General features: G+C 35.3%; 5 protein-coding genes across 9 annotated transcripts; 2 read left to right on the plus strand and 3 right to left on the minus strand.

Moving 5' to 3' along the window:
* Nucleotides 1–669: 669 nt before the first annotated feature.
* Nucleotides 670–6565, minus strand: LOC116022807 (bZIP transcription factor 16-like). 2 transcript variants are annotated; one of them, XM_031263688.1, is made up of 13 exons: nt 6196–6565; nt 5083–5191; nt 4944–5003; nt 4703–4777; nt 3800–3889; nt 3641–3700; nt 3392–3552; nt 2797–2851; nt 2548–2569; nt 2170–2456; nt 1540–1617; nt 1337–1462; nt 670–1176 (listed from the first exon to the last, which is right to left on the minus strand). In XM_031263688.1, the coding sequence occupies exons 2-13, from the start codon at nt 5146–5148 to the stop codon at nt 1072–1074; spliced, it is 1185 nt and encodes a 394-aa protein (XP_031119548.1). In that variant the 5' UTR covers nt 5149–5191; nt 6196–6565; the 3' UTR covers nt 670–1071. The 2 variants fall into 2 exon arrangements, with proteins under 2 accessions (XP_031119548.1, XP_031119549.1); XM_031263689.1 differs by having other exon boundaries at nt 4944–4994; nt 6196–6561.
* A 2358-nt stretch (nt 6566–8923) lies between these two features.
* Nucleotides 8924–13700, plus strand: LOC116022783 (phosphomevalonate kinase, peroxisomal). Of its 3 annotated transcripts, none has more exons than XM_031263651.1 (11): nt 8924–9040; nt 9206–9259; nt 9385–9535; nt 9963–10060; nt 10251–10360; nt 10490–10542; nt 10948–11331; nt 11560–11664; nt 12057–12284; nt 12625–12747; nt 13165–13700. In XM_031263651.1, the coding sequence occupies exons 2-11, from the start codon at nt 9252–9254 to the stop codon at nt 13429–13431; spliced, it is 1527 nt and encodes a 508-aa protein (XP_031119511.1). In that variant the 5' UTR covers nt 8924–9040; nt 9206–9251; the 3' UTR covers nt 13432–13700. The 3 variants fall into 3 exon arrangements, with proteins under 3 accessions (XP_031119511.1, XP_031119512.1, XP_031119513.1); XM_031263652.1 differs by having other exon boundaries at nt 8948–9040; nt 9201–9259; XM_031263653.1 differs by having other exon boundaries at nt 8976–9040; nt 9193–9259.
* Nucleotides 13701–13765: 65 nt separating this feature from the next.
* LOC116022785 lies at nt 13766–15688 on the minus strand. 2 transcript variants are annotated; one of them, XM_031263654.1, is made up of 3 exons: nt 15484–15688; nt 14758–14949; nt 13766–14144 (listed from the first exon to the last, which is right to left on the minus strand). In XM_031263654.1, exons 1-3 carry the CDS (start codon nt 15547–15549, stop codon nt 13947–13949), a joined length of 456 nt encoding a protein of 151 aa, XP_031119514.1. In that variant the 5' UTR covers nt 15550–15688; the 3' UTR covers nt 13766–13946. The 2 variants fall into 2 exon arrangements, with proteins under 2 accessions (XP_031119514.1, XP_031119515.1); XM_031263655.1 differs by lacking the exon at nt 15484–15688 and adding an exon at nt 15243–15436.
* Nucleotides 15689–16586: 898 nt separating this feature from the next.
* LOC116023098 (DEAD-box ATP-dependent RNA helicase 5) lies at nt 16587–20936 on the minus strand. The gene is made up of 13 exons (XM_031264068.1): nt 20342–20936; nt 20150–20268; nt 19917–20024; nt 19631–19711; nt 18937–19015; nt 18609–18694; nt 18411–18467; nt 18263–18330; nt 17845–17913; nt 17534–17627; nt 17254–17418; nt 17074–17166; nt 16587–16918 (listed from the first exon to the last, which is right to left on the minus strand). Exons 1-13 carry the CDS (start codon nt 20871–20873, stop codon nt 16823–16825), a joined length of 1647 nt encoding a protein of 548 aa, XP_031119928.1. The 5' UTR covers nt 20874–20936; the 3' UTR covers nt 16587–16822.
* Nucleotides 20937–23925: 2989 nt separating this feature from the next.
* On the plus strand, nt 23926–26471 carry LOC116023283 (geraniol 8-hydroxylase-like). Its single transcript, XM_031264271.1, has 2 exons — nt 23926–24837; nt 25678–26471. The coding sequence occupies exons 1-2, from the start codon at nt 23932–23934 to the stop codon at nt 26281–26283; spliced, it is 1512 nt and encodes a 503-aa protein (XP_031120131.1). The 5' UTR covers nt 23926–23931; the 3' UTR covers nt 26284–26471.
* The last annotated feature ends 505 nt before the right edge of the window (nt 26472–26976 follow it).

Here is a 26976-nt window from a genome sequence, read left to right on the forward strand (position 1 = left end):
TTCTTTTTTCTCTTTTGGAAAACAAATAAAAAATTGAAGTTTATGTTTAAAAAAAATGTTGTTTCTCCATTATGATTTTACCTTTTGCTTGTCGAACTCTTTGTATTCATTGGTTATCTGTAAATTAGTCGATCATATCCACATTAAAAGAAATTTATTTAGTTTGAAAAAAAATGATTGAGTAAACAAAGTATATTTTTCGTATTTAAAAAAGTTTGATTATTGCCAACACCTTATCGGTCGAACTCGTTACAAAGTACCATTCTAGTGCAAAATTGATATCAAGAGGATAGAGTAGCATCACAATGTTTACATTGTTTAGTTCTCAAGGTAATACATGGTAATAAGAGTTTAAAAACTTGATTATAGGGTAGCATTTATGTATGTTGCATGATAAAATGGACATATCAAATAAGTTCATCCTTTCCTATGTGTTCGTGTAGATAGATCTGAGTCATTGAATGCTTGAGATCAACGGTTTAGATTTCACTAATTGTATAACTGTGCACACTCACCTGAACAATGGCCTACTTTCGCGGCCTTTTAAGGTTCTTCAAACTCTTAACAAATGGCCAAAATATTGTGAGTGATATTTACTCACCCTAATTGTCAAAGTTAAACCGACTAAATGCTAATCTTCAAATTGTCTATGTGAGAAATGTTGATCAATTGAGTGCAAGATACACTAAGAATGAAATTTAAAATTAAAATGTGTACAACTTTAATTTGTTGTCCCCGGTGACACTGATCAGCCATTCAACCATGTCCATATTAGTGCATAGGTACAAAGCATAAGCATGAGATTAACAGAGATACCGCCCTTATATAACACACAAGGTTGCAGCATAATTAAGACCTCTACATATCATCCAAGTTCCTCAAACCATAAAACATTGGTGAACTGAGAAACAATGGACAATATTTGACAAACAGAACCTAGACTAGAAACTAGAAACCTCGGCTGTTGCAAAATTTAAACTAACATCATCTGCAAATTAATTACTTTCTGTTACCAAGTCATTAGGTTAACCCAAATGATCGACAGATCTGCAATATAAGGCAGTCGGAGCATCATTGGCCACCCTGTAAGGGCTCTGCTTCTGATGACTGCGTGCCCAGATGTTCGTTCCTGCTCGGCCTGGGGTCGTCTTTCCCAGCAGCTTCACCGAGTTTTTCCTGCCATAGATTGTATACATTTCTTATCCACAATATTTTTCCAAACTAGCAAATATAGTTTCTTTGGGAACACAAAAACAACATAAAAATAGCAAACATGCATGCATGCATACTTGAAGTATGATAGCAGGGATTAATGAGGTAGCTAGTATTAAAATACCTTAAGAGATGCATTTTGAGCAAGAAGCTGCTCATAGTCACTCTTGATGCGATTTATTTCTGATCTAAGAGATGCATTTTCTTCCTTTAAAGCTTCAGCTCGTTGTGCCAGTTCATCGCATTCTGCCTGTCCCGAAACAAGAAAACAGTATAAGGGACTAATCTAGACTGACAAAAGCAAATGATTAAAGGAATTAATTTTACCTGTTTGCGCAACCTGGAACGGCGAGCAGATTCCCGGTTGGACTGCTTTCTTCTCTGCCTCTTGAGCTCCTTCTCATTCTGAACATCAGGAAAGAGATGGTTAGGTTATGGAGGACACCAGGCAAAATGGAGTGCCTTGAAACTGATGTCTAGCACAATATCATTTCCATTTACTAATATAACTAGAGCATAGTTGATCAAAGACAATGGCACAATCTCTCAAGCAAATACTGTGTATTATAAGAATCATGTCTGCATCCACATGTTGGTTATGATCACAACAAATAATATTCTCAAAGGCCATCAATGTTGATTTTTCTACTTTGGTGTGAATGTTCTTACAGAGTTTATATAGCCATTATATACTGTATGAGAGTCTGTCTATCTGCTGTGAGTAATGTGTAAACATCACAATAACCTCTATATTAATATCTAGTTGATAGAAGCTTTATTTTACAGTTGAGCATACATATTGTGATCCCCCTAAGGACAATCTCACAAAATTGATCCAGTTGTCCCTAACCTGATCCCTCTTCCGAAAGAAAAGAATGGAGCAATAAAAAAGGAAACAAAAGCAATGCATTCATAAAGGCTAGAAAGGAATCGACAGTTGAAGGACAAGAAGACAACCTGAACCCAAAGTTGTGGTTGAACACCCTCCCGTGGTCCAGCAGCAACCATTCCGCTGGCAACTGGGGCAGAAGGTACTTTCCCTTGGATACCATGAATAGCAGATGAAGCAGCAGAGCCCCAGTAGTCCATTCCGATATTCAAGTTTGTAGTGGGGCCAGGAACACCTGATGCAGTCCCACCTGCTGTTATTGGCACAACTGCCATAGCGTGGTTCATCATTGCATGAGCATTGCTCTCTCCATTCTGAGAACCATGTGCAGCATTACCATTCTGAGGTGCTTCACCTGTAGTAAAAGGCATTACAATTGTTTTTTTATTAATAAAATGCATTGCAAACTATTCACTGCATTTCCAAAGGACTTGAACCTTGCCTACCTCCTGACTTCGTTTGTGATTCCTACAGAAATAAGAACAAGATCAGATGCAACGGGAAGAAGACTAATATCACTTATAGGAATTAGAGACTAGAGAGACAGGAAATCAAATACAGTTTCATGCATCAAGAAGAAAATAGAGTACAACATTATATATATATATATAATGCTTCCATAAATAAAACAAGAAAGTATACACTGCCATTAAAATTATCTTTAAAAATTAATAACTAAGATATAAAATACCTACATTTTGAGAGTTTGCATCACTTCCCCCACTTGAACCTTCACTTGCACTCTCAACACTGAAAACCAATATTATTGATGTTGACAAAAGTTTGATATTAACAAGTTGTAGGCTTACAGTCAGTTTAAACATTAAAAAATGTCAAACAAGCAGAAGTGTATTCTCATTTCCATAGGGCATTGCATTCAGAAGTGGTTTATTCAATGCCCTTATGTAAAGGTGACCTATCTACTGGGCTAACATTCTACACACAGACAAGTTGATGTGTCCCAACTAAACATTAAAAAAAATAAAGCAGTGAAGAACCTTAAAAAAATGGAATAAAATATCAGTAAACAGAAATATGTACAGTGTACTAATATGCACATAAAGTTAAAACACAATACTTTCACCTAATAGAATACACCTCTAGAGCTGGACAATCTTCAAGGAGAAAACCATCCAAACTTGCATGTAAGAGGAAAAATGGGACATGGAGCTTGATTGCTTGTATGGTTCAATAACATTTCTGGAGCATGAGTAATCACCTCACATCTATAGTCAAATGCACTTTAATTTATTTATGATATTAAGTTTTCCAATTAATATATCACCCTACCTTTTAGAATATACTCCATTTGCAGATGCTTTTCCAGGTTCATTATTTTTCCCTGTAACCATATTCAAACTGCCCAAGCTTCCCTTAGATCTTTTAATGGGTAACTTCTCTTTCCCCTCAGATGCCTTACTATTCACTTCTACATTGCCCGAAGTATTAACCTGAAATGCATATCAAAAAGTAAAAATAAAACACATATAGTATTATAAACAACAGTGGTTGTCTAAAATTCAAAGTTTTAACACTCACTGAAGCCTCTGCAATACCATTTGGAGAAGGCACTGGAAATGGACTAAATGGGTAAGCTCCCTGATAGGTTAGTAAATGCCTAAAAAGTTAGTATGATGTAGAAGTAGGCAATAAGTGTAAGCTGAAAAGGCATTAAATAAAAAGAAAAGGAGAAAATACCGGTGGCATAGATGGATGGGCATAAATACTACCATGTGGATACATTGCAACATAAGGATGTGGTGGAGTACCATATGGCGGCATGAGATGCTGCATAACAAACCAAAAGAAATTTTTATATAATAAATTTGAGATTAATAGTCACCTCATAGAAGGAAAAGAGTTTTGGTTTGGTTTATTATAGTTAAGAATCTCATAGGTTAAAAGAGTATGATGAAGAAAATAACTACCTAATAGAAAGTGAAATAGCATTAGAAATATAACATCATAAACATTTTTCTATCATTATACATATGAGAATAATAGGCAATTTTACATTACCAGTCCTACTTCACCCCTTATGCAATAGATGAAAAAAATAAACTAAAAGAAAGGAAAAAGGAAATTACTAGTCCAGAATAAATTATTTTGATGAACAAAGCAAGAGATGTGAAAAATAGAATATACAAAGCCTATGCCTTTAGTTAGATTTCCTATTAGAGGTTGGGCCAAGATCCAACTTCTTTTACATAGGCTATGCTCCAAGCAACAAAGCTTCTAACAACTCCACTTCTCTTCAAATATGAACCAAATAATTAATTAAGTGTACATTATAAGCATTGTCTTTCACAAGGTTTAGGAACTTCTGATCTAGGAGAACTAACATCAACAGTTTTTAGATTTCTAAACTGATTAATATAGACAAAATCTTAAAAATGGATTCATCATCTCCAGTGTTTACTTGTATGATTTACCCTTAAGTCACTAAAGAAGCTGGATAAGAATAATTTCCAAAGTGCATGATTCAATCAGTTAGTATTTGGTAAATACAGAATAAGGATCTGTTTCAAATTTTTCCTGGTAAAAATAGCATAACAGCTGCAGTACACCAAATGACAAATTGAAATAAAGCAATTTTGAAACCTGAACTCCCCACATATAAGGGTGTGCTTGAGGACTTGATGCCAGGAACCCATGTGGTGGCACAGGAGAGAATGCCTACAAAGTGACAACCCAGTACTCGTAATAAAATAAAATAAATAGACTAAATAAAATAAAAATCAATGATAGCCCGAATATGATAACTGTCAGCAATGAAATATGGAGTAACAACAAAGGAAGCAGCATGTTATTGTTGACATAGCATGCTTAAGAGAAGCTCAACCTGAAACCCCGGCCACTCTGGATTGACTGTGCCAGTAGTTGTAGCCTGCTCCTGAAGAATCTCAAAAAATTTGATGTCCTTAGTTGATGGTATGTCCACCATTTGTTGTATATAAAGGATTTCAAAAAGTATCATTTACCTGTGAACTAGGAGTCTTTGGCTCCTTTGCTTCCTTTGGGGATTTATCCCTCTCACTACTACCCATGATCAAACTGCACTGCTATACTAAAAGGTTCCCCCAGACCATCCTGCCATATATATATAGACATAAAATTCATCATAACAATCACTTGATATAACAATTGGTATATGGGTAATGCCAGATGCACAAAAATTTATGTACACAACTTCACACTTGCTTAAGTAGCCTTATTTGATCAACTCTTAGTGGAGTTCACCAATGTACAAGTAACCAATGAATACAAAAGTTGAGAAACCACTCACATAGCTATGTGAGATAAATGAGCATTACTCACAACTCACAAGTGTGATGAACATTTAATTCATGTGTAATCAATATTACAGATTTGCAGCTTTCAGAATTTACTTCAAAGATAATGACATTATAGTGATGAACATTCATTATTGGTGAGCTGGTGCTTTTCAAAATTAGAGAAATCAATATAAACAGAAAGTTGCATTTATACTGTATGTTATGCATTTGCATCCATATCTATTTATGTGTCAATTATATACATGGATGAAAAAGGCAAATAAAATAAAAGAAATCATTTTGTTCTGTTGTATATTAGTAATTAAAAAATAAAATATTTGATCTTTGAATTACAAATTTAAAAATATATTATTTAAATTTTGCACAAAACAGATAATACCACAAAATCTAGCGTCTGAATGCTTATGAATGCACACATAGGAATATTGAAAATGTATATGAACGGACAAAGACAGCTTAGCTGAAACAGATAGAAAATATCAAACAAACAGGCACGTTTCTTAAGGACCTGATTCCATTCTAAAAATAGAAACCTTACAAAGATACTCAAATGTAATCTTTACTCCAAACAAGACTTGCTCCTGACTCTGATAATTTTTAAACAAATTCCCAAGAGACGTTCAACTACATCTAGAATTTCAACTAATATACATAAAACTAAATCTAATCTGACAATGAAAAAGATAACAAAAGCACAAAATTCCTGTCCTAAGAATTCAATCAAAAATAAATTGAGAAAAAAGAAAACAACAAAAACTCGAAATATGAGAGGCGTGAGTTATGAGAAATTTCAATTACCGCGAAGGAAGAAGAGATTCGCGGTTCAGCTTGAGTCCGTGTTCTGAGTCCGAGCTGAAAACCAAGAAGTCGGGTATGCGTAGGTTTGTGGTGTGTGCAGAATTTGTGGAATCGATGCGAGGAGAGAGACGATTAGGGATTTGGAGGTAGGAGCGTGGGGACGGCGAGTGGCTGTTTCCGGCGAATTGCGGAGAGAGGGAGAACCGGAGACGGGCGCAGAGTTTGATCTCCAGGTGGGTGTTGGATTGGCAGATGACTTGTTAGCTGATTGTGTATCGTGGACCCTCTTCGACGGCTCAGATTTGTCTACCTGTTTCTATCAACTTACTCCCTGCCAGGCCAGCACCTGCCTGCAATGCTTTTCTCATTTTATGGTCGGGTTATCGGGTCGGTCTCGATATATGATACATCACCGCGTCTACTATTTAACTTTTTTTTTTTTATTTTAAATATCTTAAAAAAAAAAAAACCAAAACCAAAACCAAAAACTTTATAAATCATTAAAACGAAACAGGAAGTAAATCGTGGACACAATTCGAGAAATGATATCGCAAAAGTGAAAATTATATTAAGATTATGTCACTCTAGTTAACGCATGAACAATCAGATTCGCTGATCTCTTAATATGATGACAAAAAAGGACTCAAAATAATCTATAATGTTAAAACATTGTTTGACAATGAAACCAATGTAAGAGTGGTCAGTACTTTTAATAGACAAAGCCGAGACCACACTAGTGCAATCAGATTCTAGCTAGATCGTGGTATGATCGCGAGTTTATGAGAGTTAATAACTTTTTGAATATAGACTTTTACAGGATGTTTGGTTGGAGGGAATTACAATTCCTTTCCCACTTAATTCTGAAGGGGGCTTTCTTCGTTTGGTTTTAGGGAATTGCAATCCCTCATTTTCATGGAATTAGAATCCCATGGCCCCCCTGGATTTTAATTCCATGAATTTTAGGAAGAAAAAAAAAAGATAACCTTGAGACAAAATTACCCCTCCTTTATTTTAACCTAAAATAGATGTCTAACCTTCCATTCAAAATCATAGAGTGTATTATTCTTTGACTTCCCTTTGTGTATGTTCCTTTAAATATTTATATGCAGCAACTATTCAAAATTTGCATTGTTTATATACAACAACTTTTGTGTATGTTCCTTTGAATTCTTTATATGTATAACCTCTACAAAATTTATGACTACCCAAATCAAATGCTTGTTTTTTTTAGTTCAAGAGATACAGTAGATGAGTGCTTTTGAATTTAATATGTTATATTTTTTGGGTTTGAGTATGCAAATGGGTCCAATAGATACTTGTCATTTAAGAATATAATAATAATAATAATAATAATAAATAAATAAATAACAACAACAACAATGGGCATTTTCGACTTTATATTACTTATTCCCTCTCAATTCCCATGTATACCAAACATTGGAATTGAAATTCCCAGTAATTATATTCCCGCATACCAAACACTTGAATTTAAACTCCTACTTTATTCCCGCATTATTTTTTTCCCATGGAATTACAATTCTTTTCCTACCAAATTCCCTCCCTCCAACCAAACGCCCTGTTAAAAGACTATAAAAGTATGAATCAAATACCAGTATACTTTTGAAGATTTTTGAAAAGTCTGGATCCAATACCAGTAGACTTTTCAAAAGTCTTTAAAAGTCTAAGGGGTGTATTCAATCGTGACTTTCATTGGCTTTTAAAAACTTTTTTTTTTTAGGGTGGCTTTTAAAAACTTTTATCAACTAAAGTTTTGTGGTATTCAATTTAGACTTTTAAAACTCTTTAAAAGTCAACGGTATTTGATTCGGATTTTTCAAAACTCTAAGTATACTGGTATTCGATTCAGACTTCTTTAAAAAGTCTATATTCAAAAAATTATTAACTCTCATAGACTCTGTCAGAATAGAATTTCTATAGATTTTTTCTTCATTAATATAAATAGATGAAATACAACCATTCAACCCCAAACTTTTCAACATTATCTACAAACTTTTTTCTCTCTATTTAAACCATACAAACATTTTATCAATTTTACGGTACATTTCAAACCTTTCATAAATATTCATATACTTACGAGCAGCGACAATAATTTCTTGATATTGATCATAATAAAAAAATTGCTGAAAGCTGCTGTTCGCAGCAAAATTGGTGCGAACTAGCTTGCAACAACGAGAGCAAAGTATAAAAATATATTATTATATTATTTATATTTATAAAAACATATTTTTAAAATAAATTATAAATAACATATTAATAAAATTTATGGAATGTTTGCAACTTGCAAGGTGTATTTAATATAGAGTTTTAATGAATTTTGTAGATTTTTTAATATAAATTTTTTTAAAAGTCTATAAATATTTGTCCTATGATATGTATACACTCTTATAAAGTTGATGAAAGTTGAAAAGATTATCGAAAAGTTTACAAAAGCTCTACAAAAGCCAATTAAAATTTACTCCTTATCACTTTAAAAATATTTGAAAGTCTGGACTAAATACACCCCTAAATTAAATACTACTAAACTTTTAAAATTGTTAAAAGTCTTTAAAAATCTATAAAAATCACGACTGATACACTTCACAAGTACAATTAATTACACAATAAGATTATAATACACAGGAAATATTTTTTGAGTGTAGCAGTCACGACTCACGAGTCAGCAGCGAGCGGCGGCGATACATTTTTGAACATAATAATATTAAAATAACGAAAAAAGAAATCTGTTAAAAGCCGAACATAGCCGTCTCCGTCTTCATCGCGCCTGCTTCGTCAATTTTACAGTCTCATTACAGTCCGAGAATTTCAGCACCTTCCTTCATCGCAGGTACAATCTTCCGAGCACGAATTCATACTTTTTGCCCAATCGTTTATAATCACTAGCTATCATTTGCTGTTTGCTTCCCTTTCTGAGAAGAAAAGTTACTGCCTCTACATTTTCTTTCTTTTCCTAACAAAACTCAAGTTATTCACATCTAGATTTGTAGTGCAGCTCGTGGATCGCACAGAAAATCATAACGTACGGGATCATTGAGAAGATGGCTGTGTGAGTTAGCGATTGAATTTGTTTGTGTATTTGTATAATTATGGTAAAAAATACTTTTAGCATCTGCCTAGATGGAAGTGTTAATTGTTAATATTGTTATTTTGATGTTTTTGGTGCTGGAATAGAGTTGCTTCTGCTCCAGGGAAGGTTTTGATGACTGGAGGATATCTTATCCTTGAGAGGCCAAATCCAGGGATTGTCCTGAGCACAAATGCTCGATTTTATGCCATTGTGAAGCCACTTTATGAGGAAGCCAAACCTGATAGTTGGGCATGGGTGAGTCATTATACTTCTGGAATATCCATTCAGTTTACAGTAATGTGTTTTTCCCTTTTTCCTGGGAAATTTTTTTAGAATGGTGTGCTAGTCTAATTGGTTGGCTTTCATGTTTCTTAGAAGAAATTTGGGATTTTCTAATCAGTACAAATTATGCTTGTCTTCATATGTTGAATTCTTCTTCATATTTTCACCCTTTTCATTACTGAATGCTGTTTTCTTAGTGGTTGACTTGCTTAACTGTTTTAGAATTGACTAGAGGTCTGCATTTTCATTTGTGCTATTTATTTTCTTTGATCACTGTACACTGTAGTTTGTTCTCTGCCTAGCTCATTTCCATTGTATTTTTCTTCTGAAGACGATTTTGTACTTTCACATTTTCACATGCAAGGTTTTATTTATCTTAGGCTGCATTGTGACTATGCAGGCATGGACAGATGTGAAATTAACTTCTCCTCAGATGTCAAGAGAAACTGTTTACAAATTGTCCCTTAAAAACTTCACACTTCAGTCTGTCTCTTCAAGGCAAGTTTTAAAATTTCGCTCAGTTCATGTCTTTTTTACTTGGATGGAACATATGTACTGTTAATCCACATATGATTAGAAACATTATTTTGGTTGGTTTTCATGTTTAAATAATTGTGAATTAGATGCAAAGCCTGGCCTGCCCTTATATGTACTGATGTGATGCTTTGTATTGATGGCTGTATAACAGTGATTCAAGAAATCCTTTTGTGGAATATGCAGTGGAGTATGCTGCAGCAGCAGCACATGCAACCTTTGACAACAATAAGAAGGATGCATTACATAAGCTACTTTTGCAAGGTAATATCTGGTACTTTGAATATTTGCCTTGTCTAAAAATTAGACATTTCCAAAATACTGTGCCAATTTGCAATTAGTTTTCAAAGAAAGAAAACAAACAATTAACATTATAACCGGATTATCATGCAGGTCTTGATATTACAATCTTGGGTTGCAATGAATTCTATTCATATCGGAACCAGGTATTCCATCCTCAAACTATTGAAACATATATGAATAATATGCCTGTGCTATGTTTTTACTTTTTTACTGATGATTATTGCTTGCACCTTTTTATTTGTTGGCATATATTATTATTCCCATAGTGACCATACTTCAATTCTTTGGACAATAACCATCAAGTATGTGATGCGAATTATTTTTATCATAAAAAAAACATTGTATGCATTTTGAGCTGAAGTATTGCAAGGTCCAGAGGTTCTTCAGCACAATCTACACAAATAAAATAAATAATGTTATCAACATGCTACATGTAGATTTCCCCCTTTCCCTCCCCTCCTGAGCCCCTGCCAAAGATAAGAAATGAAAAGGTTGTTTTAGTCTCTTATACATTGCTGATGTTAATCTTTTTACTCTTGGATTTGTAGATTGAAGCATGTGGACTTCCTCTTACACCTGAATCTTTGGCTTCCCTTCCACCTTTCAGTTCAATCACCTTTAATGCAGAAGAATCAGGTGGGGAAAATCGCAAACCTGAAGTTGCAAAGACTGGATTGGGATCATCGGCAGCTATGACAACTGCAGTTGTTGCTGCTTTGCTTCATTACCTCGGTGTTGTTAATCTTTCCTCGACTGATAATCATATTCAAGAAGAGAAAGATACTGCTGTTCTTGACGTTGTTCACATAATTGCTCAAACAGCCCACTGTATAGCACAAGGTAAAGTTGGTAGTGGATTTGATGTGAGTTCTGCAGTATATGGAAGCCAACGCTATGTACGGTTTTCACCTGAAGTGCTTTCTCCTGCTCAGGTATGCATTTCACTCCTTATCTTTCATTTGTTAAGATGCTCTAGAACCAATTTTCTTCGTCCTAGAGTAATAGAAATGAAGTCTGAGTTTTCTTTTGGTTGTGACTTTTTCTTTACCTTTGATTTTTTTTTTTTTATTTTATTTTTTTTGCATATAATTGGAGTAAGTTATGTTTTAATTTCCTGGGATAATTAGATTTACTTGTCCTTTTTTTTCATGGATTTCCAGAATGCAGGTATGGCAACACCGTTGACAGAAGTCATCAGTGAGGTCCTAAAAGCAAAGTGGGATCATGAGAGGACCAAATTCTTGTTGCCTCCCTTGATGACTCTTGTAAGTTTTATGAGGCGTATGTCATGTTTCTTACTGTAGCTTTGCCTATCTGCTTCAAATGCTAAATGATGTCGATAGTGTTTACAAGCAAAAAGCTGTTTCATGGTGCCATGTTAAGATGGGTATATACCGGAGTGCTTTAAATTTTATATGCTTTATGCTGTGTTAAGCAAGGCGAGATCTCCAAGATAATTAAAATATTTTTTTGGATTAAAGCTTTCATATGCCCCAGACCCACATATGGAACGCAAAAGAAAAGGAAGAAGCTTTTCTTCTCTTTCTTTTCTAAAACATTTTACTGCTGCAGACTGTTACTTCTAATGAATTATGAATCGTGTTTCATGCACAGCGATTTTACCTCTATATTGAAGTGCTAATACTGCTCTTTGCAGTTACTAGGAGAGCCAGGAACTGGAGGATCTTCCACACCCTCAATGGTAGGAGCTGTAAAGAAATGGCAAAAGGCAGACCCTCAAAATTCTCTACAAACATGGAGGAATTTATTAGAAGGAAACTCTTCACTCGAAATGCACCTGAACGCCTTATGTAAGTTAGCAGAAAGTAATTATACTGCTTACGAGTGTGTTATCAACAGCTGCTCCGCACTTCCATCTGGAAAGGTAAATCTTAGTATCTTCTGAAAACAAATATTACTTGTCAGTAGCTTTACATCAATTTCAATAATTTGTTCATTGAAATGCCTGCTGATTGCATATACAATAGATTTTTCTTAAGAAAACTTATGCATACTTTTTATCTTAAGCAATGGATATTGATACGTGCCCTCGTTATGAACCTCATTTTTTCTGATAGCCTATTCTCCATTTAAGTATCCATGTAGTTGCTAAAGGTGATAAATATGGTCAAGCCTGTAGTTGAGAAACCCATTCTAGAATTCTAATAAACTGTGGTCTGTGGATGTTTGAGTTGACCTTCAAAAATTATGTTTTTCATCAACAGTGGATGGAGGCAGCAAATGAACCGCATCAAAGAGAAGTCGTTAAGGAATTATTAGGAGCTCGGGATGCCATGCTTGGGATCAGATATCACATGCGGAAAATGGGTGAGGCTGCTGGAATCCCGGTGAGTTCTCTTCCACTAGAAAGGGAAGCTCATTTCTTTCTTCGTTCCTCTATTTTCCCCACCCCGCTATCTCCCTGCCAAAAGTAAAGCCCATCCTTGTGCCTCTATGAACCAACCAAAATTTATTTTGGATTTTGCTATTGCTAATTAACCTTCTGCAGGAGTTTCTGTATATCTGCACACTTGCACTTTGGACAATGATTCAGAAGAGGAGGAATGAACTTTTATATGTTCAACTATTTCTTGAACTTATTTCTGATCCAAAATTTTGCCACCAATTTCTCGCCATCTTTATTCATATATTATATAATGCTGCAAACTCGGTGATTGTTGGTCAATGGGATTCTGTCTGTACTAAGTAGTTTGTTTTCTCTCCATTTTGATCATTTCTTTTATACCACATCTCTATACCTACAGATAGAACCAGAATCACAAACTCGGCTTCTGGATGCTACGATGAATATGGAGGGAGTTCTATTGGCTGGTGTTCCAGGTGCAGGTGGGTTTGATGCAGTCTTTGCTGTTACCTTAGGGTCTTCAAGCAACAATGTCGTAAAAGCATGGAGTTCACAGAACGTACTAGCCCTACTTGTAAGAGAAGATCCCCGCGGTGTTGCCCTGGAGAACAATGACCCTAGAACCAGTGCAGTCACGTCGGGTGTTTCTTCCATCAAGATTGAATAGCGAAGCCAAAGCTAAACAGCAGGTTCCTCATTCCATCAAATTAGCAATTTTTAACCCTGTTATAGAATAATTATTTGAGTCTTGAATTGCACATTATTTGCTGTTTGGTCACATGTACTGTACGTCTGTACACAAGTTTATAGGGAGCATTTGAAGGTTGTGATGTAGGGTGAAGAGAACTAAATAAGAGCTTGTTGTAACACTGTCATTTGTGTTCCCCCAAATTTTATACTTGCTCAGGTTATAATAAAATTTACCTTTTCACTTCACTCCATGAAAGCAAATTCTAATACTTGGTGGAAATATCGATTCATATACAGCATGGAATGGTCTATGCAAGAAAGGAGAAAGATCATATTTTTATAATATAATTATGCTTACTTTGACATATAACATATGCAAGCATATATTCATTCATTCAAGAGTAGCAGTTTAAGAATGAAGAAAAAGTATAGAAAACCATATATATGCATTGTTCTTGAAAGAGCTTCCAAGGTTTTGGAGCAACACCACAGCTAAATCCCAGATTCCTCGAGCAATTTTAGGATACTGTGCTCTGGCGCACTGATTGATGGCAGAATAGGTCGATTAGTCTGGCGTTTTGATTTCGTTGCAGCAACTTCTGGCTCTATGGCTGCCCCTTCCTGCTGCATAACTGGCAAATCAATCCTTCCTCGTACTGCAGAAACACGCTCCCTCCATATTCTTCCATCCTGCAGCTTTCACCACTTTCATTACATCTGTTATACTCTATGATTTTGATGACTACCTACTGAGATTTGAAGTAGCAAACAAAGTATTTTTGGGTGATGAGGGAAACTCGCAGCCACTGCCCGAGAGTGTGCACGGGCTAAACTTCGCTCACCTTGTGACTCTAGCCAGCAAAGGACCACAAGGAGGTAGGTTGCCCATAGCTAATCGGCTCAAACCAATAAGGCTAGTAGGGTGCTCGCACCAGGAGTCAAACTTAGAACCTTGTGATTACCAAGCCAACAACCTAACAACTTGGCTGGGGTTGCCCCGATAAACAGAGAGTATTTAATAATTAATACTATACTGAAAGATACCAAAAGCAAGAGGCTGACATTGATTGCTCAAAAACTTTTACCTTAATCATTGAAAAGTGAAGAATGTTAATCCTACTCCTATATACTGTTAACCACTAGAGAAACATACTTAAGCAAAGAAACACTGCAAACTTTAGAGCATCATCAAGATTCAAGACAAACCAAAGAAGCAGCCAGGAAGTTATGAACCATAGTAACAGGCACAACAAATTCTAACATAGCACACAGCCCATGTAGACTCAACAAGCTCCAAACTTACATTCAGTATCGATGGTTCTGGCAAAGGACACTGGATCGGTGAATCATTGTCGAGAGGCTCAACAGGGTGCTCAATCGGCTTAAACTCAACCGCGAGCTCAATACCATGAGTGATGGTGGTGGTAGGGTCAGCTCCTGCTACAACAGAAGCCCCAGCTGCCTCACAGTTATGGGGAGATGCTTCCCTTTCATCCTGCATTTGTAATCAAATCTAATATAAACCACTCTGCAGGCGCAAAAAAACTATGAACCCTACACCACAACAACTCTAAAAGTCTAAAGAGAAAACATTTAAAACTGAGAAAACATAAGGGCTTTTGTGCAGTCAGAGGTAGGGGGGAGCCATTGTCACCATGACAGCATCAATCTATTCTGACAAAAGTGACAAACAAAATAAAACCATCAACAAATTTTATCTTTTTCTTTTTTCCTGAGAATTGCAGTATAATATGCATAAAGTCAATTTCATGACAGACATTCAATTACCATTAACAATTCCAAATCGCAAATTAAAAAATGGCATCCCCATAGAAAGTTCAAAGCTCATATTTTAACGGTTGAGAAACATCATAGCATCATCAAACAACACAGGCGAGGTACACACATCACAGAACAAGGCAACTTTGCCAACTTTAAACAGTAAAAAAAACAAAGAAAAAGAAAAAAGATAGAAATTTGAAGAGAATGGAATCAAGAAAAGTGCAGGGTAAAGAAGAGTGTTGCTTACAAGGGCAGTTTGAGCTCTTCTATGGGCAGCTTTAGTGACAGAAAATCTTGAAAATACACCCACCATATTAGGCTCGTCCAAAAAGATCTAGTCTTTGTCGCTTTCTTTATATCCACCACAATGATATGTATATATATAGTGAGGGAAAGAGAGAGGAAACGATAAGGTGATGAGTGTTTACTTAGAATGGGGGGGTTTGTTTGTGTATGGATTCCAGGTGTCTCCATCATCGTTGCACATTAAATGGCAGTTTTGTTCCCTTGCGCTTGTACTCTACTATTACGTTGTACATCCCAAAACCACTTCACTAATAATTCATCAAGGCGCATTTAAGAGCATGATGGTGAGGGTAAATTTCAATTATGGTAAGATGTTTCTTGAACTGCAGAGTCGCCATGTGATATATATTTATAATTTGAAGTGTTGCTTGCATCACAGCTAGGCCCCACCCACTTGCTTCTTTTATAGTTATATACATATATAGTTCTCAAACACTTTGATACATCAACAACAATTAATATATCGGGTGTTTGGTAAATAACATTAGTATAGTATTGACTGATTGTAAAAAAAAATGTTTAATAAACTAAATGGTAACTGATTATATGTAAAATGACTTTTTCAAAAAATTAATCGAAAAAAACTATTTTGAACAGCTTCTTAAATTTTAGCCTTTTAAAACAATAAGTTGTTACAAAAAACAAATTAACCAAACACTTACATTGGCCAATCATTATTGCATGGACCATGGTCCATACAGCTATATGGACCATAAATATAAGGTACATTATTTTAGAGTACATTATTTTTGTACTGAAGGTACATTATTTCATATATACTATGAAATAATATACCTTCAGTACAAAAATAATGTACTTTATATTCATGGTCCACACAGCTATGTGAACCATGATGCACACAATAATTTGCTTACATTGGTTGTTTAACCAAGTCAAACAATGCAAAATTGACTAATAGGCTAACTATTTTACCACAAGGTCATCATGAATTTAGATCCATCATAAACATTATGAAGTGTCAGTTCATAGAGAATAATTGCATTCCAAGACTATCCAAACATATCAAATGGGAAATGCACTGTATAGAGACAAGACATTTTCTATAATTAGAGTTTGCAAATAAATATAGGATTGGAACTACATGAAGAAGTGTACTTTCCATATCATCAAAAACATGTTGGCATATCTTGTGCAAACAAGATATCCAGATGAAAGAATAACTAAATGGTACAAGCATTATAATGTTGGATGTAGATAAATGAATGCTGCTACTGGTACTAGAAAATCGTCGTTTAAATATGACGCTTTGCATCCCAAAATCAATCTTCATCGTCAGAATTATCAAATTTTATCTTTGTTGCTTTTGCAGCATTAGGAGTGATCTCTCTGAAATGAGCGCCATAAAGCTTCGACTCCTGCTTCATGCACGTAAGTGGTTAGATGGCAAGAAGCCGAGAAGGGGAATCAAATTTAAGAAGCGGGCAATTCAAATCACAGCTCATGTGGGGTGACAAAGAACGTAGTAGACAATGTTTTGAAGGGAACAAACAATATTGGAGTGGAGTTTTACCTTTTTCTTCACATGAGTACCGAATTTAAGGAGGTCAGCTGGTACGATCTGTCCTGCTTCTTTAAGAACATTTACCAACTCCCCTGCTAATCCCTGCAGAAAATTTGCAATTCTAGTCAGATCAAGTAGCAATCATCAAAGAAATACGAAAACTGTCGTCTTTACTGAATAGAATAGTACCTTGTTTTCTTTCGTAAAGAATGTATGAGCTACTCCTTTCTTACCAGCCCGTCCGGTCCTTCCAATTCTGTGAACATAGTCTTCCGTTGTGAGAGGAAAACTATAATTAATTACAACTTCAACATCAGGAATATCCAGTCCTCGGGCAGCCACATCTGTGGCTATCTGCAAAACGTTGAAAAGATTGAGGATATCATTGCAAACAAGAAAATAATAGGAATTTGGATAAGTGGAGTCATACATAACTATTACATTTGAAGAGAAAAGAAAGAACGTATACCAATAGGGGACAACTTCCCTCCTTAAACAGTGATAATGCCTCTGTGCGTGCATGTTGTGCCTTGTCACCGCTTATTGAAACTACTTTCCAGCCCCTAGAAACAATAACAAATTTAATATTAAAATATTTTCAAAGATTCTAAGAGCCAAAAGCTACAAGTTTCTATTGGGGTAAGTATCAACAACTAACCAAAGTTCATAGTCACAGCAGTGCCAATTGAAAGGTAAGAGTAAAAAAATTATTTACTCCATATTTGTTACTTAGTTTTGCAGGGCAAATAACAGCATTTAAAGAATGAGGTTTAACACTACCTCCTCTGTAGCATATTTTCAACTCGAGATGCTTCCTTCTTGTATAAGACAAAAACCAGTACTCTATTCCTGCTCAAAGTTAAAACCACTGTATCAGCACAAGTGTAAAATGTGAACAAAAAGGTATACGCTCCATTCACATGACAGTTGATGTGCAGATAGCTTAACAGAAAATGGTGGATAATTTTTCAAAGAGAAAAATTCAAAGCATTATCAAACTCAAGCAGTTTGAATATGTTTTGTATTTGCAAATAGATTTTGAATAAAAGTTGTCGACTTTGTGTTAAATGGACTCAAGATGTGTATGAAGCAATATGCCTTCAAAATCTCGTTTAAAAAGACTATATGCATCAAAGTTGAGGCTAGACAAAATTGAACCCCATTAGTTGTCTAATTATTATTCTGTAGAATCAAATACCTTCTAGACTTGTGGTATTTTTCTAACAGATTTTGTAGGCGTTCATCTCGTGCTCTGTCCTCCAAGACCTGCAGAGAGAAGAAGGATATTTGCATTCCATTGAAAACAAAGTGCAATGTCTAAGCATCTTGTTCAGTTTAGTACATACCTCCACTATTTGCATGACATCATGGTTGGCAGCTAAATCTTCAGAACCTACAACTACCTGAAGCAAAATTCAATTTTCAGATATTTGTAGAGAGTAATAATACACCATAGCATATCTACTACAATTCAGTTTTATTCTTCAATAAAAAAAATCAATGTGCATTCTTAATTTTCTTATAGCCTTATAGGTAATTCATACCTTAACTGGGTTGGGGTCCATGAACTCTTGAGCTAACTGATGAACAGGTGGGGGCCATGTAGCACTAAACATAACCATTTGGCGAACTGAAAAAACAAACAAGATTAGAATAGCCAGCACTATACGCATTCAAGCGGATCAGAGAAGAACTGTATAAAAGTGCTATCTGAAGGTAAAACATTAGAGATTATTATACAAAGTGAGCATGACATAGAACAATGTTGGGCAAAGCACTAACCATGATAAGTGGTATTCCTAAAAATAATATTCATTAAATTGCAAAATAATATGGTGATAAAATCAATGAGCAGATGCTAGATTTCCATACCAGAGCATGTTTGGCTCAATATAGAGCGAACCTCTGGTTCAAATCCCATATCAAGCATCCGATCAGCTTCATCTAGAACCTACATCATAAATCACAATTATTAAAACATTAAATAGACATGACATGATATAGCACAACCAATTTAATTGTGCTTCAGACCAAAAGGCAGACAGAATCAAGTCAGTCTTAAATAAAAATGGCAAAAAATAAGTAAACTATGTTTATTTTTACTCGTGAAAAAAAAATGATGCTTAGTTTCACCCTGAGAGAAAAAACAAAGTGCAGTAAACAAAGAAAATGGCATGAAAAAGTCGATTTAAAAAGCCTGTGATAAGACAAGAACTAAAGGATTAATTCTAATTGCATTTTTATAAAAGCAATACTTTCCAACAAATTCTGATTTCTTTTTACCAAATTTGGTTTTCCTAATCCTTGTAGAATTGGATCTTATGTCAAAATTAATAAAAATTATATCTATAAAAACAATAATGGTTCTATAGTTTATTGATACTCTTCAGCTTTTCTATCAGTGGGCTGAATAACTCTTATGTAAAATACCGTTGTAAAACACACAACATCAATAATTCAAACCTATTCTCATGTTTTTCATAGAAATAAAAATCATGTTGAAAACGCTAACAATTCATTCCAATTATAATTCAACAAAATAACAAAAGCATATATTAAGACTTACCACAAAAGACACTTCCTTTAACTGGCAGATACCCATTTCAATCAAGTCCTTCAAACGGCCAGGGGTTCCGATAACAATGTCCTGGAAAAATGAAGTAAAATAGTGAGCTATGACAAATAAGTTCAAGTCCTGAAAGCATACAATTCAAGCTGACATATGCCAATTTTAGAAGAATGCATTAGAAAGTTTATCCAAAAAAAAAAACAGAAGAATAAATAGACAAAATAAAATCTAGGGAAAAAAAATTATCAGCTAAGAAGGCACCCAAAATCCAAAATAAATTTACCACTCCAGATTTCAGAGCAGATATCTGGGGTCCTTTGGAAGTTCCTCCATACAAACAAACTGATTGTGTTCCAGTAGGCTTCCCAGCATCACACAGAACATCTGAAATCTGCCATAAAATCATACATTAACAACAGAGTTACAAATATTCATGGTAGGTCAATTATCTATAATGCATGGAAAAAAATAGATTGCAGTTAGCATTTATCTATATATACAAGTTGGAATACATACTTGCTGAGCCAGCTCCCTGGTGGGTGAAAGCACAAGGCAAAGAGGATTCTTTGGCTTTTTCCCCTTTCTTTTGCTCATAACGTGCATTATGCCTGGGATGCCAAATGCCAATGTCTTACCTGATCATACAGAGCAATTAGCATAAAATCTATATTACTAAGGAAACAAACACAGAATTATGAACATCCCAACCTGACCCAGTTGCTGCTATCCCAATAAAATCACGGCCGTTCAACAGAAACGGCCAGGAATGGGACTGAATTGGAGATGGCTTTTCAAAATTTTTGCAGCACTCCAACACCTTATCAGGAAGCCCCGAGTCCGAGAATTTCTCCAAAGCTTTAAACTTTAAATCGTTCACATCTTTCCCAGAAACGACGACTCCCTCGCTGCTTTCCATAATCTCAACCGACCCATTGTTCGAAACCTCTACTCCTTCCCCATTCTCTTTCTTATTATTCGCCTTGCCCGATACATCCACGGACCCATTACGTTCTTCGATCTCCCCGGCATGATCTTTGGCCTCCTCATCAGCCTTGTGTTTGTGTTTCTTCTTCTTTTTCTTCTCTTTATTAGACTCTCTTGCTATTTCGGGCTCTGGCTCGGCCTCTGCGTTTTCAAGCTTCCGCTTGTGCTTCTTCTTGGATTTGGTGTCGTGATTTTCAATGGTGCCGGAGGTTAGGGGCTCTGAGAGAATAGCAGTGTCATGGTGCTTTCTACCCATGGCTGCTGAAACCGGTAGAGAAGTGAAAACCCTAAACCCCAGAGTTCGGTGAATGGAGGGAGATGGCACTTTAGGGTTGCGGGCTTCTCAACAACTAAATACAAATTTGCAAAAATGCCCTTTCTCCAAGCCAAAATTACCAAGTATCCACCCTCTTTTTTTTTTTCTTTTTTTCTTTTTTTTGCGCTGAAAGAAAATTATAAATGTATTTTTAGGGGATAAAATTTTAATGGTATTTTTCATTTTAAAAAAATAATCAAGGCAAATTACAAAAGATCACGAGGGAAGTCGTGCCAAACTGAACGACCTGAGACTACCCCAGGAGCTGTAGCAAGAGCGTGGGTTGTCTAGCTAAGCATTCTACAAATATGGCAAACGTATCATATAAATTCATAACATAAAACATAACTATTAATTTGTTCCAGGTATAGAATTCACACTCATATAAAGTACAAAATTTCATAACATGAGACACAAAAAGTCATAACACAAAAGACATAAAAATGCATGATATTCTACTACGGAGTACTTGTATAGCATCCATACTAGTTGTAGTTTTTTTTGGAATTTTTACAAGTATGACTGGGAAATATAAGATGGAAAGGGATTAAAAAGCAAAACAAAATGTTAGAACTAAAAAATAAAATAAAATGATGAGTTTACGCTCCCAGATGCATGCAGTACACGCGCCATTTGGGCGCCTTTGTGCGCTCAACCAGTGTTGCACATACCAAAATATTAATATATATCTTCTCTCTCCTCATAGGGACCACAAGAAAAGCTCATTCCTACCGCAAATGTAATTTATCATCTCGCCTCTCTCTTCCAAATCATACTCTCTCACTTCCAACTCATCATAAAAACTATGAAAAAACTACTGTTGTGGGTAAATTGTCATATCACCGCATCACGTCTATATAATTTTATTTTAAGTAAAAAAAATATTTATTAAATGTCATTATTTAACTTGTTAATCATATCCAACATAAATACTTACTTGAGACAACCATTCGATTAGTCGACACACTAAACTGTAATTAACTTAGTTTTATTCACTAGCCTCTATATACTCTTTAATTTATATCTTATTTAATAATGTGCCATTTTAATCGCTCAATTATTGACTATTTACAATATCAATTCATCATTTTCATCACTTGTATGTGTATATGTATGATGTATGATATGATGTGAGATCCTATATTTTTATTATGTTTTTTATTCAAAACTACTATACCATGCACTATAAATATTTTATTTTGTTTGGAGAAAATACTCATCTTTATCATATACCCTATAATAAAATGTACCTAACCAACATGGTTGGAGGGACACCTTGAAAAAAACTCAAAAAAAAAAAAAAGTATCTCTATATTTCTAAAAGTAATGTTGTCTATCTATGAAGCAAAATATAGTTTTTATTTAATTTCATTTTATTTGTTTTAAGTATAATATATTCCACACGTTTTTGTGATGTACTACCTTCCTGAAGCTTTTATTAATTGCCGTTCATCCCTGGTCAAATTGTTTCAACAACAAAAAAAAATGTGGAAAACAAAATCTAAAACATAGTTAACAATAGTCTTCAAAAAAAAAAAACATAGTTAACAATAAAAGAAAAATTAATGTCTTTTACACAAATCCTTAAAAAAATACTCCGTATAGGTACTCGTAGTTATAGAGTAGAACATGTCACTTATGTAATACACAAACTAAGAGATGACGAGAATAGTTGTTATCCCTAAAAAGTTGAATTTTTAGCACCATGGGCCTCTCATGTTCCGACTCGACAAAGCATATGAAAATATAATCATGGTAATTTAGCTACACAGAGACTATACATTTATTTATTGCGCACAAGAACCCTCCTCATGAGGGCTAAGGATGTTGCACATCCAGAGATGTTGCTCATATACTATCGCTGGTTCCTAAACTTTAATATATGTGACTGATTGAGCTGCTCATGCGGACTATAATGCATATAATTGTAAGAATTACGTAGACAACATAAGCTTTGGGCGGTTCAATTAATATTTCAACCGTCCAACTTATTATTCTGTCCAATAGAGTTATTTAAGAAAACCAAATTCCTTGACTTTTACATCATACTCAGCATATCAACCACTCGAACTCTCATACAATGTGTGCCACACCTTGTAATTAATGTTTCGCATGTACACACGATTTTTATTTTTTTTTAATACTACAAACTCTATTACAATGCAGTATCTGCTCATAACTACTTTTTCAACCTATTGAAGCACAAGAGCACAAAATTTTGGGGTCTGTTTACTTACAGAAAACTGTTTTCTGTTTTATGTTTTTCAATTTTTCAGTTTTCATTCTTAGTTTTCCATTTCCTGTTTTCTGTTTAGAAAACTTGTTTACTAACACTTATTTTTTCAAATTTATTTTTTCAAATTAACGTTATAAAATTAACAATAAGTTTAAATTCGATATTTTTAGACCTTATATTTAAAATATTTTAAAATATATTTGATTTAAATAGAATAAATATATATTTTACTTTGATGTCCAATATATGTAAAAAAAGAATTTACATTTGATATCCGGACCAAATTTATATATGTATATAACATAAATAAAAATATATTTGAACCAATAACCTATTAAGTTCACACAAAATTTAATTTAGATAATATTAATATTTTTTGAGCTAATATTTAAAATATGTTTGGATATATTCATTTGAATGACATGACATGTATGTAATATATAATTTTTATTGAAAACTGAAAAATTATTTCCTGTTTTCAAAATGGAAAACTGTGCTAATAAACATGTTTTCTGTATTCTGTTTTCCAGTTTTCAAAATTTTCAGAAAATTAGAGAAATTTTTCAGTTAGTAAACGCACCCTAAGTTCCTATCATACGAATTCGAAATTATGATTACCTATCTAGAATGGTACATAATTACAAAAGGTTAGAAATTTGTCAATTTTCCCAGTAACGACAAATCTACCCTTTGACTCTTTGCTTTATAGTCCCACATGCAAATGGTACGTGTCTATATATATATTACAACAAACCAACACACATGATCTATCAGACATCAATAATGGAGCTACAAAATTTTCTTATCTCCATCATCGCCCTCATCTTGTGGTTCTTCATAAAGCCCTACCTCCATCGCCGGTCCACCAAGCTACCTCCCGGTCCGACCGCCCTTCCAATAATCGGTTCACTCCACCTCCTCGGTTCTCGCCCGAACCAGTCCCTAGCAAAGCTGGCTAAACTCCACGGCCCATTATTCACCCTCAGCCTCGGCTCCGTCACCACCATCGTCGCTTCCTCGCCGGAAACCGCCAAGGAAATCCTCCAAAAACAGGAAAAGATATTCTCCGCCCGCACCGTCCCTGACGTCATCACCGCCCAGCCCAACCCTCAGGCCACCCTGGCCTGGGTCCCCGGCGACCACCTGTGGCGCAACCGCCGGAGAATCTGCAGCACCCGGATGTTCACTAATCAACGCCTCGACTCCCTGCAGGAGCTCCGGCATAGAAAAGTGGAACAGATGGTTTCCCACATAAAAAAACACTGCTCCGGCGCCGGCGCGGCGGTTGATATAGGGCGGTTGGCTTTTGGGACAACCCTGAATTTGATGTCGAACACCATATTCTCCGTGGACATGGTCGATCCGGAGTTCGAGACGGCGCAGGAGTTTAAGGATTTAGTGTGGAGGATCATGGAGGACGCCGGGAAGCCGAACTTATCGGACTTTTTCCCGGCGCTGAGGCGGCTGGACTTGCAAGGAAAGAAGCGACATATCAGGCCGGCGTACGAGCGGCTGCACGAGATATTCGAAGAAACCATCGAGAAAAGGGTGAAAGAAAGGAGTTTTGGCGGCATGGAAAGAAAAGGTGATTTCTTGGACGTTCTTCTTGATCAGTGTGAAGAAGACGGATCTGGTTTTGATCGCCAAACTATCAAGCCTTTGATCCTGGTAAGTGGCTAATTGCTTTTTTTATTTTTTTGAATTCAATGGTTTATTTAGAGGTTATTCGGATGACTTAATTGCTTGTTCACAAATAGTAGTATGACTTATTGGTAGTTAATTTTTTTTTAGTGATATATTTTTTATATTTAATTTTATTTGTATAGAAAAAAACAAAAAAGTTTTTTAAAAATAAAGAGAATGAATTAAATAGGCATGCATGAATTCTGGTAATCTGGTCCATGATGATATAGAACTGTTAGAAACAACAATCAATGGTAGGACAACTCAGCTCTTGTCACATCCTATAATAAAGTTTTTAATTATTGTTTTATGAAAAATAATACGGAGTAATAATCTATCTACTTCATTGACTCTATGGTGCTATATATTTTATTATCTTTATAACATAATTAATTTTCGTTTCTTTAGGGACTTTTCATTTGTCCCATTTTACATGTTATATTTATTATTTATTGTTTTTAAATATGGAGTTTTAAGTTTTTGTTTAATAATACTTGTAGTGAAATTTTTAAATATATAAGTTTTTTATATTAATATTACTATAAATTTAATATTATGAAATTTTAATTTGAATTAAAATAAATTTGGTGAAGTCTCATTAACCGAACTATACACATCAAATGGGACGGATGTGTATATAGCTATAGTAGTGACAATTCTGACCAAATTACTCAGACAATTTGTTTAATAATTACAAAGTTTTACGTTTGATTTTTCCTTATGAGTTGTTTATTAGCTTTATTGATTTCGCTAGGTTAATTTACTAGTTAAAATAAAACTAAGGGTATTTATGGATCAATGATCTTTTGGTTGATGTATTAACAGGATTTATTCATCGCCGGAAGTGACACGTCGGCGATAACAACGGAATGGGGAATGGCGGAGCTTCTTCACAAGCCGGAGATACTCCGGAAGGTCAGAGAAGAAATCCTGGAAGCAATCGGCAAAACAATGTCGGTGAGGGAATCGGACTTCGAGAAACTTCCGTACCTGCAGGCGGTGGTGAAAGAGACGATGAGGCTCCACCCGGCGGCGCCGTTACTATTACCGTACAGGGCCGAAAACGACACCGTAATGTTCGGGTACACGGTTCCGAAGAACAGCCAGGTGCTGGTGAACGCGTGGGCGATCGGGAGGGACCCACAGTACTGGGACAATCCGTCGGAGTTTCGGCCGGAGCGGTTCCTGGGGAGCGATCTGGATTATAAGGGCCGGGATTTCGAGTATATTCCGTTCGGGGCGGGTCGGAGGATTTGCCCCGGGATGCCGCTGGCTATAAGGATGGTGAACTTGATGTTGGCGTCGATTATTCAGTCGTTTACGTGGAGACTGCCGGAGGGGACGACGCCGGAGAAGTTGGACATGGAGGAGCAGTTTGGGGTTACGTTAAGGAAGGCTGTTCCTCTTCTTGCTATCCCTTCTACGGAGTAAAAAGCTTTCTTCTTGTCATTAAGGTCTCGCTAGTTGTTGGTTATAAATAAAGGTATAGATCTCCATGTCGGTCGTTATTTAGACAAAACTTTGAGATTGTGGCATGTATTTATAAACAATATAAATTGTGATATACTTCACCAAAAAAAATATAAATTGTGATATAGTCTCACAAAGTTGCTCCCTCACGAGAAGGTGCGAGTTTAATAGGTTGAGAAAAAATATTCAACAAAATTTTGTCCATCAAAGTAATTCATACTGGACAAAAATCACCGACTCACCGAGTACTACGCAACATAGCAAGGGAGAGATAAGATAACTTTAGAAGAAAGATCAATCAGTCATAACTAGGGTATGATTATGTATGGACAATAACTGTGTATTGGGGTAATCATGACTTTCCAAAGTTAACTCGTAAATTAGTATAATTAAGCAAATGTAATACTCCATCCTTAGTGAGAAGGGAGGGAAAACAAACACTCAACGTCGTTATATTCACCATTCTAAGTCTGAGCTATATTATTAATTTTATACTTGATAATTGTATTTTTAGATCATAATATATATAGTGCTTATGGAGTTATGGATATTGCCTGACTAGCACCCTAGGCTGTCTAAACTCGCCACATCATATACATGCTGGTGCATGATTGCTTTTATGATAGTTTGTTAATCCATATTAAATTCAAAGAG

This window comes from Ipomoea triloba, chromosome 6 (assembly GCF_003576645.1).
Source record: "Ipomoea triloba cultivar NCNSP0323 chromosome 6, ASM357664v1".
NCBI lineage: Eukaryota > Viridiplantae > Streptophyta > Magnoliopsida > Solanales > Convolvulaceae > Ipomoea > Ipomoea triloba.

Coding starts and splice junctions, on each gene's coding strand:
- LOC116022807 (XM_031263688.1), bottom strand. CDS start 5,148: ATGGGTAGTAGTGAGAGGGATAAATCCCCAAAGGAAGCAAAGGAGCCA. Junction 4,778..4,943: donor CAGAGTGGCCGGGGTTTCAG/GTTGAGCTTCTC, acceptor GTCACTTTGTAG/GCATTCTCTCCTGTGCCACC. Junction 2,852..3,391: donor AATGGAGTATATTCTAAAAG/GTAGGGTGATAT, acceptor ATTGGTTTTCAG/TGTTGAGAGTGCAAGTGAAG.
- LOC116022783 (XM_031263651.1), top strand. Junction 10,361..10,489: donor ACATAAGCTACTTTTGCAAG/GTAATATCTGGT, acceptor ATTATCATGCAG/GTCTTGATATTACAATCTTG. Junction 12,285..12,624: donor CCGCACTTCCATCTGGAAAG/GTAAATCTTAGT, acceptor TTTCATCAACAG/TGGATGGAGGCAGCAAATGA.
- LOC116022785 (XM_031263654.1), bottom strand. CDS start 15,549: ATGGTGGGTGTATTTTCAAGATTTTCTGTCACTAAAGCTGCCCATAGA. Junction 14,950..15,483: donor GAAGAGCTCAAACTGCCCTT/GTAAGCAACACT, acceptor TTACAAATGCAG/GATGAAAGGGAAGCATCTCC. Junction 14,145..14,757: donor CAGAACCATCGATACTGAAT/GTAAGTTTGGAG, acceptor TGAAAGCTGCAG/GATGGAAGAATATGGAGGGA.
- LOC116023098 (XM_031264068.1), bottom strand. CDS start 20,873: ATGGGTAGAAAGCACCATGACACTGCTATTCTCTCAGAGCCCCTAACC. Junction 20,025..20,149: donor CCAGGGAGCTGGCTCAGCAA/GTATGTATTCCA, acceptor ATTTTATGGCAG/ATTTCAGATGTTCTGTGTGA. Junction 18,331..18,410: donor ATGTCATGCAAATAGTGGAG/GTATGTACTAAA, acceptor TTCTCTCTGCAG/GTCTTGGAGGACAGAGCACG.
- LOC116023283 (XM_031264271.1), top strand. CDS start 23,932: ATGATCTATCAGACATCAATAATGGAGCTACAAAATTTTCTTATCTCC. Junction 24,838..25,677: donor CTATCAAGCCTTTGATCCTG/GTAAGTGGCTAA, acceptor ATGTATTAACAG/GATTTATTCATCGCCGGAAG.